Source organism: Hirundo rustica, chromosome 4 (genome assembly GCF_015227805.2).
Source record: "Hirundo rustica isolate bHirRus1 chromosome 4, bHirRus1.pri.v3, whole genome shotgun sequence".
In the NCBI taxonomy this organism is placed as follows: Eukaryota; Metazoa; Chordata; class Aves; order Passeriformes; family Hirundinidae; genus Hirundo; species Hirundo rustica.
Genome location: NC_053453.1, coordinates 57,993,943 through 58,008,974, shown reverse-complemented (window position 1 = coordinate 58,008,974; position 15,032 = coordinate 57,993,943). Strand labels below are relative to the sequence as shown.

General features: G+C 43.8%; 1 protein-coding gene across 2 annotated transcripts in view; it reads left to right on the top strand.

Moving 5' to 3' along the window:
- The first annotated feature begins 4,468 nt into the window (after window positions 1-4,468).
- Window positions 4,469-15,032, top strand: part of CHPT1 (choline phosphotransferase 1) — a 20,358-nt gene continuing 9,794 nt past the window's right edge. For both annotated transcript variants that reach the window (XR_005700500.2, XM_040061780.2), the window contains exons 1-3: window positions 4,469-4,773; window positions 13,264-13,411; window positions 14,238-14,379. Coding sequence is in view for 1 of the 2 variants with exons in the window: in XM_040061780.2 (XP_039917714.1) it covers window positions 4,531-4,773; window positions 13,264-13,411; window positions 14,238-14,379 (533 nt within the window). In the remaining variant the exon portion in view is untranslated. The remainder of the gene's footprint in view (window positions 4,774-13,263; window positions 13,412-14,237; window positions 14,380-15,032) is intronic.

Sequence of the window (15,032 nt, the reverse complement as noted above, 5' to 3'; positions counted from 1 at the left end):
AAACAGGAAGTGTTTAAGATCTATTAAGTTTTTGTTTACTTTATTTTTGGCTCATTTTACCACATTTCTTGTTTTATTTCCACTTACAATAAAGCAGGAACTTGTCCTCACCACATGGAGAGGAAAACAGTATCAGCAGTCACCTAACCCAGTTGGCTTACACCTTAAGATACATGACACAGAATGTGAGTGGAGATAAATGCTACAGATACATGCAATTTTTTTAATCTATGCATTTTCAATATTTTAAATGTGACAAATGCCAACCATGATGGGTTTCACCATTCTGGATCCACTCCCTTTCCCCAGTAATTCATGGAGCTCTTGTAGCTATTACATCAGAAAAGGGACTGGTGAGTTCACTGTGTGTGGCAAAAGTGCCTGAGATTAGGTAGAATGGCTACATTTCCTCTCTAACTCCAGCATCATTGACCTCCAAGTTCTTTAGGAGAGAGGGTAATTAGAGGGACCCTAAGTCTCCAGCAAACCCTGAAGCACGTGAGACACAAGGCCACACATATTTTGGCCAGTTGTCGGTTCCCTATTGCCCTGTCATTTATTTACCAGTTCTCATTCTGGCTGTACAAATAGGACAGGTTATGTGCTCACTGGCTAATGACTGATCTCCAATTAGGGTTTATAAAGATAAAAGCCTACTTAGACCAGTAGTACATCACAAGATGTTTATTTGATGTCAGTGCATTTTCAAACATTCAGCAGTCAGTAATTACGCAATAATAAAAGAATGTGTTACTCTGACCTGCCACAGGTGAAGTGACGTTTTTACAGTTGTGCTCCCTCTTCTTTTGCTTTGGAGACCTGAGTGCATTTTCTCACATTGTTCTGTGAATCTTACTCTGAGAGACAGATAGACAGATAGATAGACAGATGATTATTTTTCTTTTCTCCCTTCTTTTTATCTTTGTGATTTCCTCTGTAGTGCTATCTGTGCAGGGAAGCAACTCTGCATTCCCAGTGATCCTGGACACCCCCCCCCCACCTCACCTGCATTTCACCCTGCTTCTGCCAAAATCAATCCTCTCACACACGTTCATTTACACCTACATGTGAAAGAAAGCAACACATCTACTAGGAAGAGCGTTTCATACAGGATTAATAATTTCTGTTTATTCTGTATCTCACCAGTGAATTGATACTCACTCCATCTATTTTGAAGCACAGAAAGCTGCAGGAGAAGGTCAGTTTGATTAAATGCCATAGATGTTTAAGCATTTAAGCGCACGGCCCTCATTTAAAGTAGTATCAGACTGTCACAGTCAGCACCAAAAGCTACAGTCACTGTAAGTTTGCGCTTCTCAGTAAGCCCAAAAATTAGGCACACAGCCATCTACACTTTGTATGAATAATGTTTACAGCTTCAAGCTTATGTTTATCTGCCTCCTCAGTCTTAATATTCCACACATAATAACCTGGAAGCCAGCATAACCTCAGCTTCTGCGGGCTCTCTGTGGATGGAATTAGCTACTCTAATTTCTCCCAGATGCCAGCGTTGTTAAACAGCAAGCTGAACTAAGCTCCTTTTCCCTGTGTGAACAGTAAGCGTTGTACTCGGCTGCCCTCAATTCCTCCCCCTTGCGCTGGCCAGCATTTGCCATTGGCCGTCCCTGGGGCTGGCACCACGCCAGCAGGAAACACAGGGCATCAGGCCATGGGTGGGGCTGAGAGAAGGGGGCATTAACGTGCTCTAAATTCAGACTACACCAAGCAGCCACCACCCTGGATTAAGAGTTAACCGACTTTCAGATAAATGGTTGGATGGCGTAGGACAGGACAGGGATTTCTGGTGATTTAAAACAGACAGAACCTTATCTAGGGAATAATAGAAGGTGAAGTTTTGATTTATGTTAATTTGCCCTGTGGGATTCTCCAGGGATGATATTTGATGGCTGTAATAGTGACCAAACCCACAGAGTTAGGAAAATGCTAAAGAAATCTGCAGTTAATACTAGTTTAAGAAAATAAAGAGGTACCAAAGTCAGCAACTACAGGAAAAGTAACTTAGAGGGAATAGAAGCAGCAGAATATCATGCTGTAGAAGATGTGACACAACGATCCAAAGAAATTTCTCCAAAGCTACAGGGGTTTCCAGGTAATTAGTGAACCTGAAAGAGACCTAGGAGTAACAGAGGACAGCAAATACATGTAAACACATATAGACAGACATACAAAGATGAATCAAAGTTAATTTCAAAAAATTTCATTTATTTTTAATGCAGCCAGAGGAAGGTTTCTATTTGCTTTCTTTGCCCATGGAAGGTTATTTGGCATATAAATGTAGAAATACAGCTCCATTCTCAAACCGGTCTGTGTGGAGCTTGATACAGGCACTGCAGTTATCCATTTGCATTAAAAGAGCAAGCCTGCCAGCACAATTTTACTGAAAACAATCTCACAAGTATAAAGGAGAGGAAGAAAAAAAAAAGACAAGTGATCTTTAAAAGATTATTTAAATTGGGATATACTGTTCATAAGGTCTTTATGGAGAGGCAGGAATTTTAAAAAGTATTCCTTTTTATAAGAAATACTTCAAGCTTCCTGAACTTCCTTTTAGGGGGAAAAAGGAAAGTGTAATATTGGTACCTTTGACAGAGCATTGTGAAGGGACCCTTACTTTATGAAAGTCTTTTGTTGCATTTTGAGATTCTGGAGCAAAAGGCATTCTATTTTAAGCACAGTGTACTTACTGTCACTTGACTTTCATGTCCTGCTTTCCTGACTGACAGGTAAAGCTGCTGCTTTGGAATCAAAACTGTATCCCGATTGCTGAGGAAGAACTTGAAAACAAAACACGCTGTACTTAAAATTCTGTGTTCTCTTATTTGATGTTTTGTTGCTGAATACTTTTGAAATTAAAAAAACAAAACAAAACACAACAACAAAAAAAAAAAAAAACACAAAAAAACCCCTCCCCAAGCCCAGTGATAAATTCAGTAGGAAATCTGTTTCTTTGTCTAATGTGGCCCTTGCTTTTAATGCCAATTACTTTCACCTCCACTTCTTTCCTTAGTTTATCTTTTTTTTCTTCTAGTTATCCAAATCGCTTGAGCAATCTCTTCATAAATACGAGTTCTATTATGCTCACTGACCACAGTGATGCACAGGATATTAAACTATTCCAGATTTAGTGATTTGTGGACTGGGGAATCTGAATGGTTGTGAATCATTCAGATTTCTCTTTTGCCATTCTCTAGATGGCTGTAACAGAACCTTTCCTTACTATATTACATTACCTTATCTTCTGCTAGCAGAAGATATCCCCTCTGCTTTGGCCTCTAATGACAATTGTTGCATCATACTGGTCTTAGTGATTTGTAAATTAAATCAGCTGATGAATGACATAACACTTGGAATGTACATAGCACATAGTGGGATTTGGAAACCACCATTAACGTCAATGAATGTCATGAATGTCAAGCATTCATGACTCTTGCCGTAGAGAAACCTACTCAAACACCTAACTTCATCAGCTGAAGTGGATCAACTCACTTTGAGTAACACAAGCAGCTCTATCCAGGAAATTGTAGTGTCTGGAGGGAAAGCTGCACCCTCAGGCTCACTTAAAAAAAAAAAAAAAAGAATTTCCAATACTAAGAAGATACAGCTCGTATTTTCACGTTCTACTTCAGCTACACAGCCTTTCCTTGGCCTCACTCAGAAACCACACACCTTCCTGGCGATTCAGGGATACATCTATAATCCTTCACGTGACCAATTCAAGTAATTTGATGTGTCACAATTTCTGAAAAGGCGCATTTGTTTTGAAGCACCCCCTCTAAACAAGTCAAGCTGGTGAAGTAAGTCCTGTCTAACACCGTGTGTAGGTGTTAGACCAGAATTCCCCAGGCAACGGATCTCCTCCGGGTGGTGGAGGGATCCTTGCGTGATACCGCGGGCTCACCTCCCTGCGGGCTGCCCTGTTCTGCTGGCTCGCAGGGAGGTCACCTGCTGCTCAAACCCTGCCGCGATGCTTTGCTCCAGCAAAAATCCTTCTGGCCACCTGCTGCGTGCACCCCTGCTCTGGCCACTATCTACATAATAAAACTTGCCAAAGGGAAAGAAGCCGAGCAAGGCGAACCACCGGTGAGAGCGGCTCTCGTTCACGCCGCGGAGATGAGAGGTGCGCGCACGGGCTCATCTCCGCGGGGACGGCACCGGCCCTGAGCGCCCGCGGCCTGCGGAGGCGGCGGGACGGGTCCCGCCCCGACCGAGGGCTTCCCTGCCGCCCGGGCATCCCCAGCCCCACACGGCGAGGCGGGGCCGGCGGAGCCGTGCCCGCCACGGGGCTGGGGCCGCGAGGGCGCCGCGCATTCGGGGCGAAGAAGCCAAAGCCGGGCCGGGGCCGAGGGCGCTCGCCGGGCGTTAGCCGAGGAGGGGGCGGCCGTTCCCCTCCGGCCGAGCCGCTGTTGGGCGTCGGCCTCTTCCGCCGCTGCCCCCGGCTCGGCTCAGCCCCGCCCCGAGCGGCGGCGGCGGTTCCTTGACCCCGGTGCCGTCCGTCCCGCTGGTGCGGGCATGGCCGTGTCCTGGGTGCTGCCCGCGCCCCTCAGCCCGGCGCAGCTGAAGCGCCTGGAGCAGCACCGCTACAGCGCGGCCGGGCGCTCGCTGCTGGAGCCGTGGCTGCAGCCCTACTGGGGCTGGCTGGTGGAGCAGGTCCCGCGGGGGCTGGCGCCCAACGCCATCACCCTGGGCGGCCTCCTGCTGAACTGCCTGACGGCGCTGCCGCTCATCGCCTGCTGCCCCAGCGCCACCGAGCAGGTACCGCCCGACACGGCTCGGCCCCGCTGGTGCCTCCTGACAGTGTCCGGAGCCGGGGGGCCGTGCCCGCCGCGGGTGCGGTGCCCTGTCACTTTGGGCTCCACCGCGGCGACACGCGTGGCCCGTCCCTTGGCAGGGAGCGCTAAGGCAGCGCTGCGGGGTTGTCCTGAGAAATCAGGGGAGCGGTGACGCGCGGCTCACCCTTTGGAGCAGCAGGGGTCAAGTTGGAGATGGGTGTTAAAGCTTGGAACGCCGAAAGGCTGTAGGGATCACGTGGAAGGGCGAGGTTCGGCGGACGAGCTGCGACTGTTGGCTGCGCAGGGGGCCCCGAGGGGCCGGGGCTCTGGTGTGGTGGGCGCTCGGCCTGCGCTGCACGCTGTGGTGAGGAGGGCGCAGCCGGGCTCACCTGGGGCGTGCGACCCCCGCCTCGGCCCATCCCGCATTCCGCGTGCGTGCCTCCGGCCGGGAAGGGAATGTCACCCTCCTCAAGAGTATGGTTGTCACACGGGCCGTGGACGTAGAAGCAGCGGCTGGTCCATGGCAGAGGGTGCTGGAGGTGCCCAGGAGCAGGGCAGGGCTGGGCCACGAGACATGGCTGATGCCACTTCGGCATCATAGCTGCGGCTGGGTTGCGTGGCAGATGTGTTAGCTGACAGTAGTTCAAATGTTTCCCGTCCTTGTGTAGGAAACATTTAATTGCTTTAACGTCTGAAGGGAAAACAGGCTCGTTAACATTGGCTGGTGCTGCTCTCACTTGAACCGCAGTGCTTGCAGTTTCTCAAGTCAATTTCAGGGGCTCTATCAGAGCTTCCCGGCCTGTTGCATGTTTCCCATTGCAGAGTCTTTATGGTAGTTAGGGTAGGAAATAGCAGGGGGAAGTTGTTTTATGTGGGTAAAATACCTTGGCCGTTGTTTTTCTTGTGTTCTGTTGGGCTTAAATTCTAATAGTAGAGGTTGGCCGTTGGTGGGGACTTTTTTAATACCACAGCTTTACCCTGATAAGCATTCTTCTCAGAAGAACATTTCTGTTTCTGTAGTTGCTTTGCCCTTTGTGTTTGCAGAGGTATTTGTGGCAGACATATCAGGAAACTGATCCAGATGGAAATTAGCTTCAGTTCTCCCCTGATACACATCATTAGGTAGAGGCACTCAGGCCTTGCAGGCAGTAGAAGGGAAGACAGAGATGATAGTGAATGGTTGGAAGCTACAGATGGTCCTCTGGTTGCACTTCAGAATTAAAATGCCTGTGTACTGCTACTGTTAGGTTGGTTTTCTGATGAAAATATCAGTTGTTCCAGCTATGTGTCTGAATGCTCATTGTAGCTTTTTCACTTTGCTATTCAAAACTAAAAGCAGAAAGTAAATTTTACTAAAGTTATTTTTCCCTTGAGGACTCTTGTACAAAAAGAAAAAAGTTGTGTTGCAGATATCCAGGGAATTATTCCTTCCAGGAAAACTTAGGTTGGATTTTCTGTTTGAAATCTCTTTTATTTTGGAAGCTGGATTTTATAAGAACCTATAGCTTGGGCTATACTTTCATGTTCAGATATCAGTATATCCTTTATAAATATGCAGTGTGGACCCAGCCTTATCCTTTTGTTTTGTTTGTTGTCTCTACTCTGGGAGAATAGCCCTTATTTTCTCTTGCTGCATCACTTAGAAGCGTCGTTCTCTCTCCAGCTTGTTTAATGACTCAGCTTGTCTTCTGCCTAAGTTGAGGTCATGTTTCTGGATGGCTTTTTGAAAAAGCTAAAACTGTTGCAACACTAACAGGTGCTGCATGCACTGTTGTAATACCTACTTTGTAGTTTAGACTGGGATGCGTGGGCTGGAAAGGATAGGTGGTGCTGAAAATGATGTTAAGGGTGGTTGAAATCACAGACTGAAGTAATACCATAGTGCACTTCACCAGCACCTCTTTCCATCATGAACATGTCTTGATCACCTGATGGACGAACAAGAACTTGTTATAGTCTCATAGGTAGGAGCACTGAATAGAAGATTTGGATAAAATAACAAGCGGGTTTGGGGTTTGGGGGGGGCGTTGAGTTGGTTTATGTAGCTGTTTTTTATTCCCTAACCAGTTTTAAGTGGGCCATTTTGGTTAAGCCTTTATTGAAAACACAAAAGTCTTGATGTTTGTACAAACCATCCAAACCAAGTAGTTGAAATCCCTTGGAGAGCAGCTGCTAACAAATGCTTAGAAAGGAGATCTTTCTCCAGTATACCAGTTTTCCAGCTGCCAGAAGACTGTGGTTTAGCAGTTTCTTTGCAAGGGATTCTGTTAGGGTTACTTGCTAAAAAGCAACTGACTGATCTGTTTCCCCACAGACACTTTCCACCTCATGACTTTGCCTTTTGAATTAGTTGTTTTGAACCTGTTTGTACTTTCAGTGTCCATCCTGTCCTATTGCAGTGATTTCCATTATTTCATACTGCTTATTCCCAACCCCAATGCAATTAACGTCTCAAACCACAAAACGCTCTCTTGTTCTCCTGACATGGAGCCATTATTTTCCTATACACTATCCTTTATATCTTCATCAGTATCAGTAGCCACTAAAAGCCAGTTTGTTACTGACTAGCACAGTAGGTTTTGGAATTATAAAATATTGTCTGCTTCAGTAATGCTTCCTTGCATAGCAGGAACGTGGTTTGTACCACTGTCTCGTGTAAGTGCATGTTTTGACACAAGCTTTCTTATTTACAGCTAAGCCATTAGCAGGTTGCACCCCTCAGGCGTTGTTGTAACCATGATTCACGTGTACATTTTTATCAAGTGTTTGTCCAGTTTCCTAATCTCTGTAACTTAGGAGAGCAATGTGTAAATCAGTATACAGGAGTGGTGGTGGAGATGACACCACCTGCACGTTTCATGTTCTGTGGAGCACTGAAATATTGTTTTCATTGTGACTACAGCCTGGCTTGTGTTCCTATTATTTCTATTATTTCTTTTTTTTTTTTTTTTCCCCTTTGGGTTTTTTGTGGGGTTTTTTTGACACTCATTAGGAAGTATTTGGGAATGAAAACTCTTGCTGACATTAGGTAAGAGCAGTGTGTATCTGGTGTATTATGAATGTGAAAGGAGCACTTTTAGATTTCCATTCTATCCCCACCATAAGACAGTGAATTGTTTTGCACTACTACCAGCAGACTTCTTTGAAGCAGCTAGTTAATTAATAAGGCTTTGCAAGGGAATCCTGCATATCCTTCCCCTTGCTGGGGAAAACCAAGGAATAAAACTGACTAAACATAATTATATTTTTTAAAGGGAGAAAGGAAACTTTGATTCTCTGCTTTCATGGTTGCTCATGGAGGGATCTAGCTTTGGTAATCCTTCAAGATTCACCACAGGTCTCTCTAAAATCATAGAATAGCTAGGTGGAAAAGACTTTTAAAAGCCATTCTGTCCAGCCTCTTTACCATCAGCAGGGACATCTTCAGCTAGATTGGGTTGCTCAGTGTTCTGTCCAGTCTGACCTTGAATGTTTCCAGGGATGGGGCATCCACCACTTCTCTGGGCAATTTGTGCTGGCGTTTCATGACCCTCATCATCAAAAAAAACCAAAAACCAAAATTCCTTATATTTAGTCTAAATCTGCCCTCTTTTATAAAGTCAGAGAATTGTAGAATAGTTTGAGAAACTAGAATTTTAGACAGAAGTGCATGCTAACTGTAATTATTACATTGTATTGAATTATAACTATTTGAAAATTAATCTTGTAGCACTTACAGCATGAACTAAGGAAAGAACTGGGAACAGAGGAAGACAGGAATTATCTGTAATCCATGGATTATGGATTTGCTTTTTGGGCAGTGATAGGAAAAGGGGGCAGGGGCCCAAGGGTTCTCCTGCAGAGAGCTAAGGGAAAGAAGGGAGGCTTGTGGTGGCTAGCTCTGAAGGATTGTTCAAGAAGCGGTGTAGTGAGTTTATAAAAGGGTGTCATATCTTGCTGAAATGTGCTGTTTAGAAAGCTATCTAGGAAGACCAAAAAGCAGGGAAGGGTCTAGGTGACTTCACCTGGCTCTGCTATTGGAGGGAGAGGAACACTGGTGAGAGCCTGTCTCTGCCTTTCTCTCTCTCTTTTAAAAAAACTTAAGAAAAAAAAAAGGCAAACCCAAACAAACAACTGAACGACCTTTAAAATGAAGGAGGTCTGCCAGAGGGCAAAATGAGGGGAAGATATTGACAAGTTATTTATTATGTGAACAGCAGGGGCACAGTTGAACTTCATGGGAGAGAGAGTAGAGAAGTAGAAAAGAAGTTGAACTGGAGCAGCTGGTATGAACAGGGCATGTGTGTGGGGAGGAAGAGCATGAAGGAAAATGCATTACCTGACTTGGAAAAGAAAAGTGAAGCATGGAGTGGGAAATTCAGCCAAAACCCACAAGTGGGGAACAGATCAGCTGTGAATGGGAGAAGGAGGTTATTTTGCATGAAGTAAGAAGGTACAGGAATCCTGACATAGAAGGATGGGAGCTCTTTCAGACAGGGCTTGTTGGACAGACAGGGATGCTAAAGGAATGCAGAGAGTCCTTAGTATGCATGAAATGCACTTGGACTATGGTACAATTACATGATTATTATTTTTAGTTTTTCATCCATGCTGTCTTCCCTGCTGTAATCCAGGTTTGAACAGCCCCTTCCCTCATCTTGCTATTAGTACAGTTGCAGCAGTGCTTTGTGCTGAACAGAAGCATGGGAAATGATCCATGTTTAGGGGGTAGAGGAGGGGGACGTCCCATCTAAATGTCTCCCTCTACTCTGGATCTGATCCAAAGAGGGACCGTGTAAACTAGGGCAACACTATTAGGCATGGATTGAGGAAGTGAGATTATGGCTAAACGTGATGAGTAATTAAGGAACTGAATCTTTAAATACTGCAAAAGCTTGGCCTGTTGAACTCTCTGGACTTGAGAGCTGTGCTTGAAACAAGTTCTGAGAAGTTTCCCTGACACATGAAGTCTTTTGCAGCTGACCATGCTCTTTTGTGGGGTGGAATCATGGGAGCAGAAGAATTTTTTCCTGAAGGAGAGGCATGTCACACATACCTGTCAAACACTACATGTACATGGTGGGGTTTTTTTACATGCTCTGGGTCAGTAAATGACCAGTTCTACTGTATCAAATCTGTGTGTGACAGGATTCTGGATTTGTAATATCTTCAGACATCTCTTTGAATTGTAGTAGAGAAGCATCCCCCTCTCCCTCCCTGCCTCCTCCCCCTCAGGTTTCTGTTCTCTTCTACTTCTGTGAGAATAGCACCTAGGTCTGGCCAAATAATACATTTGCTTGGGCAGGATATAACTTTGGGCAGAGATAATAAACACCTCATCAGTGAAAAGCTGATGATTATTGGGAGCCTCATGACCTTTCTGTTCAGCCATGTCAACATTCTCAGATGCTCCCAGTTCTCTAATTTGAAAACTACTTGGGTCCGGTGTGGGAAACTATCAGGGGACATCCCTGAATGGACTTCTCTCAGGCTCATGAGAAGGCAAAGGAGACAAGCAGCAAGAGCTCTATTGGGAGGGTGGATTGCAGAGAAAATCCATGGTTATTAGGAACCTTTGGTAATTTGGAAAACTGTATTTTACTGATTAACACATTAGAGCATTTAATCTGCTAAATGATAGTTGATCACAAGTGAATTTTGGTTCTTGCCGCTTTGGGTTAGATTTGCTCTAGATAGTGTTTCTAAGCTCTGACATATGCTGTTCTTACTTGGATCTTTTTCCTTTCTTTTGAACAATGGGGATACCGATACATCTGCTACAGGTGTTAGTGGATACAGGTGATCCTTACTGGGAAGCAGATGAAAATGCTCACCCTTTGTCCAGGTCCAGCAAGGGGCAGACAGAGTGCTTTAGTTCTGGAAGCTGGAGGGACTGTTGCTTTGATTTGTCCCAGCAGGAGCTAATGCAAGCAGACTTGGATCAGCCTGTACCATAACTTGCAACTGTAAAAAAGCTACTGCTTTGTCAGAAAGACCTTATAGGACAAGTTTGATTTAAAGCTGATGTATTCATTTATTTTTGCATATATTGTGTTACACTTGCTTTGTGGGAAGTTAAATGTAGATCTCAAGCTATCTTTTCATAATTAATAGAAGTATGTTGCCATAAGGACACCTCACAAAACACTGTGGATGACTTTTGTGGCACCTCACAGAAATACTGCTGACAAAATTGGCAATGTCCTTCAAATACTCATTTAAAAGTCAGCAGTGAAACCAGTGATTTCTCATGGCCTTTCTGCTCCTAGGTCTGGAGCTGCAGTGTTTGAGATTCTCTGTTATTCTTCATGTAACAAAGTTATTCTGAAAGCCAGTGCATGCACTGTGGTAACTTGTGGATTATATCACAACTAAAATTATCTCAGTTTCAGCAAAGTCCTAACTGTGCTTTTATGTTCTGAAGTACCTGAGCAATGACTGACAGCCCTCTGTTTTTGAAGGGTGGAGAGCAAGTGGAGGTAGCCGCAGTCCCCCTGCACAATGTGAGACCAAGTGAGTTTATTCCATGAGAGACCCGAGTTCTCTGTGCCTCTGTGGGGCTTTTGGTGATCCTCAGTCCTGGGACAGCACAGGCACCTCCTGTTTTCCACAGACTCTACCCTTTCCCCTTCATTAGAGGAGTGAAACTTTTTCAAAAGGTGGCTAAAAATTCCCTCCCTGGTTTAACTCCATCCCCCAAGACAAGATTCCTTTACGTAACTAGATTAGAAGAGAGAAGAAACTTAAGAAACTTGACTAATTCCATCAGTAAGCATCAAACATGTATTGCTGTCATCACTTGACCTGGATTTCTGTAGTGTGATCTTTGCAGGAGTTGTCAAATACCAGTATATTAAATGTCCATTGGAATCTCTCCTCATCCTCTTTCACCTGCTCAAGGCTTCCTAAATGATCTATGATAACAATTTTTCTTGGTTTCCTTGGATTAAGGGAGGAGACAGCCTTGCCAGTTTTGAAGAATGTTTTAAGTTTTCTAGATTTTCATTTGCATACAAATCCAGAGCTTGCACATAAAATGAGTTCCTGATTCTTTGACTGTCTTTTCCTTCAAAGCTGGGTGTAGCAGCCAACCATTTGATTTTGATAACAGTGTGTCAGCCAGCCTGAAATACATGAGGAATTCTTAAATAACAGCAAAATGCTATTCAGAACTGGACTTTCCTTAAGCATGTTGCTGCTTAGTGTGTTTTGTGACCAGTCTAACTAGAGGCATAACTTTTTTTCTAGCTTTATAATGATGATGAGACATCAGAATGTCTGGAGGAGCAGCTGCACCTCATCTGCATCCTTACTGCTGCCTTTGAACTGACAGATGGCTGCCATTTTCCCTTCTTCCCCAGCAGTGACACTGGGTTTAGTTGAGTGTGGGCAAATCTCAGCACACTGAGATCTGATCTGTTGTCTAATCTGCTTAATAGCCTTTACTGGTCTTAGGAAATAGATGGACACACGTTGGTCAATTTGTGCTGCAGGAGAGGAGTTGCAGAGGTGTAGCTGCACCACAGCTGTCCCTGAGCAGGGAGTGGGAAAGGATTCAGCTCTGTGACTGCCTGTGGGTGTTCACTTGTTTAACCTGCAAGTTGCATTTCCAGCATTTTTACCTGACTTTGTTTTCATGAACAGTACTTCTGAATGCTAAGAGTACCTCTGGAAACTACATGAGGCAAAAATGTTGCCTGTGCTTTGTTCCAAAGGTGTTTTAAATATTTTTAAACAAAACCTACTTCCTAGACAAAGCCAGACTGACTGGTCATGCATATGAAAATAGTGCTTTTGAAAGGAATGACTGCAGAGCAGTTCCTCTGAACCTAAGAGTGGTGTTAATGTAACAGCTTGGTTTGAAACTGATGATGTATATTAAGTAGATTGTTTCTCCTTCATATTTAGTGATTTTTTAAAAAAAAATTTGAACCCTGTCCAAAGTGCCTAGGTAGTCAATTTTTGTGTGTTGGAAAAAATACCTTTCCCTAAAGACTGAAGTCTTTATTTAGTAAAAGACTTAGTGGGTTTTTTATATTTATATGTTGTAAATATGAGCAAATCATCTAAGTGTCTGTCACACAAACTGCTGAAAGCTTTAGTAAGTGCATTGCCACTACTTTTTTTTTTTTTAAAGATTATTTTTATAATATTTTTCAGCACAAAGAATGCAAATAATTACAGAAATACTGTGTTTTTAAGGTAGAAAAGAAAGCCAGTTGATGCACAGGAAGGGCTAAAGTTTTTGGTTTGTTTTTGTTTAAATAAATAAAAGGACCTATGTTCCACTGGTGTATCTGGAGTAGTTCATTACAGTAGTTACAACAATCCATGTAGAAATTAGTGCAAGGTGTTTGGTTTGTTCATAAATTAAGTAACAAATAGCACAATATAGTACAGTTTTATGGTGAACATTATTTTACCTTTAATGAAACAGATTATTACCTAAGAAATTGGGAACTACATGGTGATCTTTTATGTGAATCTCTTTCAGGCACCTTTTTGGGCATATATCCTGGGTGCACTAGGACTTTTTATCTACCAGTCTCTGGATGCCATTGATGGGAAGCAAGCCAGAAGAACAAACAGTAGCTCTCCTCTCGGAGAACTCTTTGATCATGGTTGCGACTCTATTTCCACAGGTAGCCTTAACCTACTATTGCTCATCCTAGTTTATAAAAGTTACCTGTTTCCAAGAGGGACTGATTAATCATAGATTTGTTGAAGCTGTAAAGGACTTCTGGAGATCATTTAGTCCAAACCCCTGCTTGAAACAGGGTCTTTTATGATAACTTCACCATCTCCTGACCTTTGCGTCCCTGGTCAGTGACAGGGAGTTATTTTAGAAGTTCCTTTGGCAGATGTTGGATAAGGTGTATCCTGCAGCTACTTAAGTAGTCTGTCTACTCCACTTTGGGAGTAAGGTGCCAAAATATCAGTTTGGTAATAGGCCATCCAGCCTGGCACTTAGGAGAAGGGTAATTTATATTCCGTAGAAGATGTAGTTTTAAAAAAGTTGTGAGTCCTTAAAAAGTAAGCCTTGCTACTGTTTCACTTTCCGTAACTGAGCTGCTGTTGCTGCCAATGCATGTAGATCAGTAAAGCTCAATGGCTGAAGCAGTTGCTCTGGGAATTGGTACATTTTTTATGTCTCACTTCCCAGAGATGTGCAGCTGCCACTCTCCCTAAGCTTGGCCCTTCAGCTGAAGTCGTTGGTGTTGCAAAGAACACAAGATGACAAGGCCAGGAGGAGGGAGAACAAACACTGTAAACTAGAGAGCAGGGCCGTGTCTTGGCAGAAAAGGAATGCTGTGTTTTGGTCTCTCCTGCCAAGACTGCCCCTGAAGGTCAGCTCAGTATCAGTCCTGGCATTACTTTGTTAGAGTGATGTAAAATGTCCTGGTTTTAATTTCTCTTAACTTCAAACAAAGAGGGTATATGACTAATATGTTCATTTCTGCTTTTCAGTATTTGTTGTCCTTGGATCCTGCATAGCAATCCGACTAGGAACAAATCCTGACTGGTTGTTTTTCTGTTGTTTTGTGGGACTGTTCATGTTCTATTCTGCTCACTGGCAGACATACGTATCAGGCATACTAAGGTTTGGAAAGTAAGTAGGTATCTTCAGAAATACATGTGGTTTCATGTCTGAGACTTCTAGCTCCTTGATTTCAGTTTCTTCTTGGTTTAATCCCTGCTTCCTCTTTCTCTTACCTTCTTTTTCATCTCCCTTCCAGTCTAGCAGACTTATGTTTTGCCTGACAAGAACTTGAAACTCTGCATAAAACTGAGGACTTGTTCTTTTCGCAGCTGATTTCAGCTCTATATGCTTTGTTTGCATGCATTCAGCTCTTTTGTCTGCAGATTTGTTGTCAGAACCCATACATGCACAGTGCAGGTTCAGGCCAGCGAGGTTTGTTTACATTGCAAACAAGTGCCCTGTGTAGGAGTAGGGACAGAGCAAGTATCTGGGTTACCTCTGTAATCTCCCAGCCACAGAACAGTTCCAGCCCCAGGGGACTCTAACCCACATGCATTTTAGAGAAATCTCCCTGCTAATGGCTTTCCTTTTCATAGACATCTTCAGTCTTCCTAGGAATGAATGCTTCACACCCATTGCATCCTCAAGGAGTTCCACAGATCTATGGCAATGCTTGAAGAATTACCCCACGTTTATGTGGCATTGATGTTCCTTTAGGTTTTGTGTTAGGTCAGTTCTAGAGACTGCTGTGATGCTGTTCATGACTTGATAGAAATTTTATC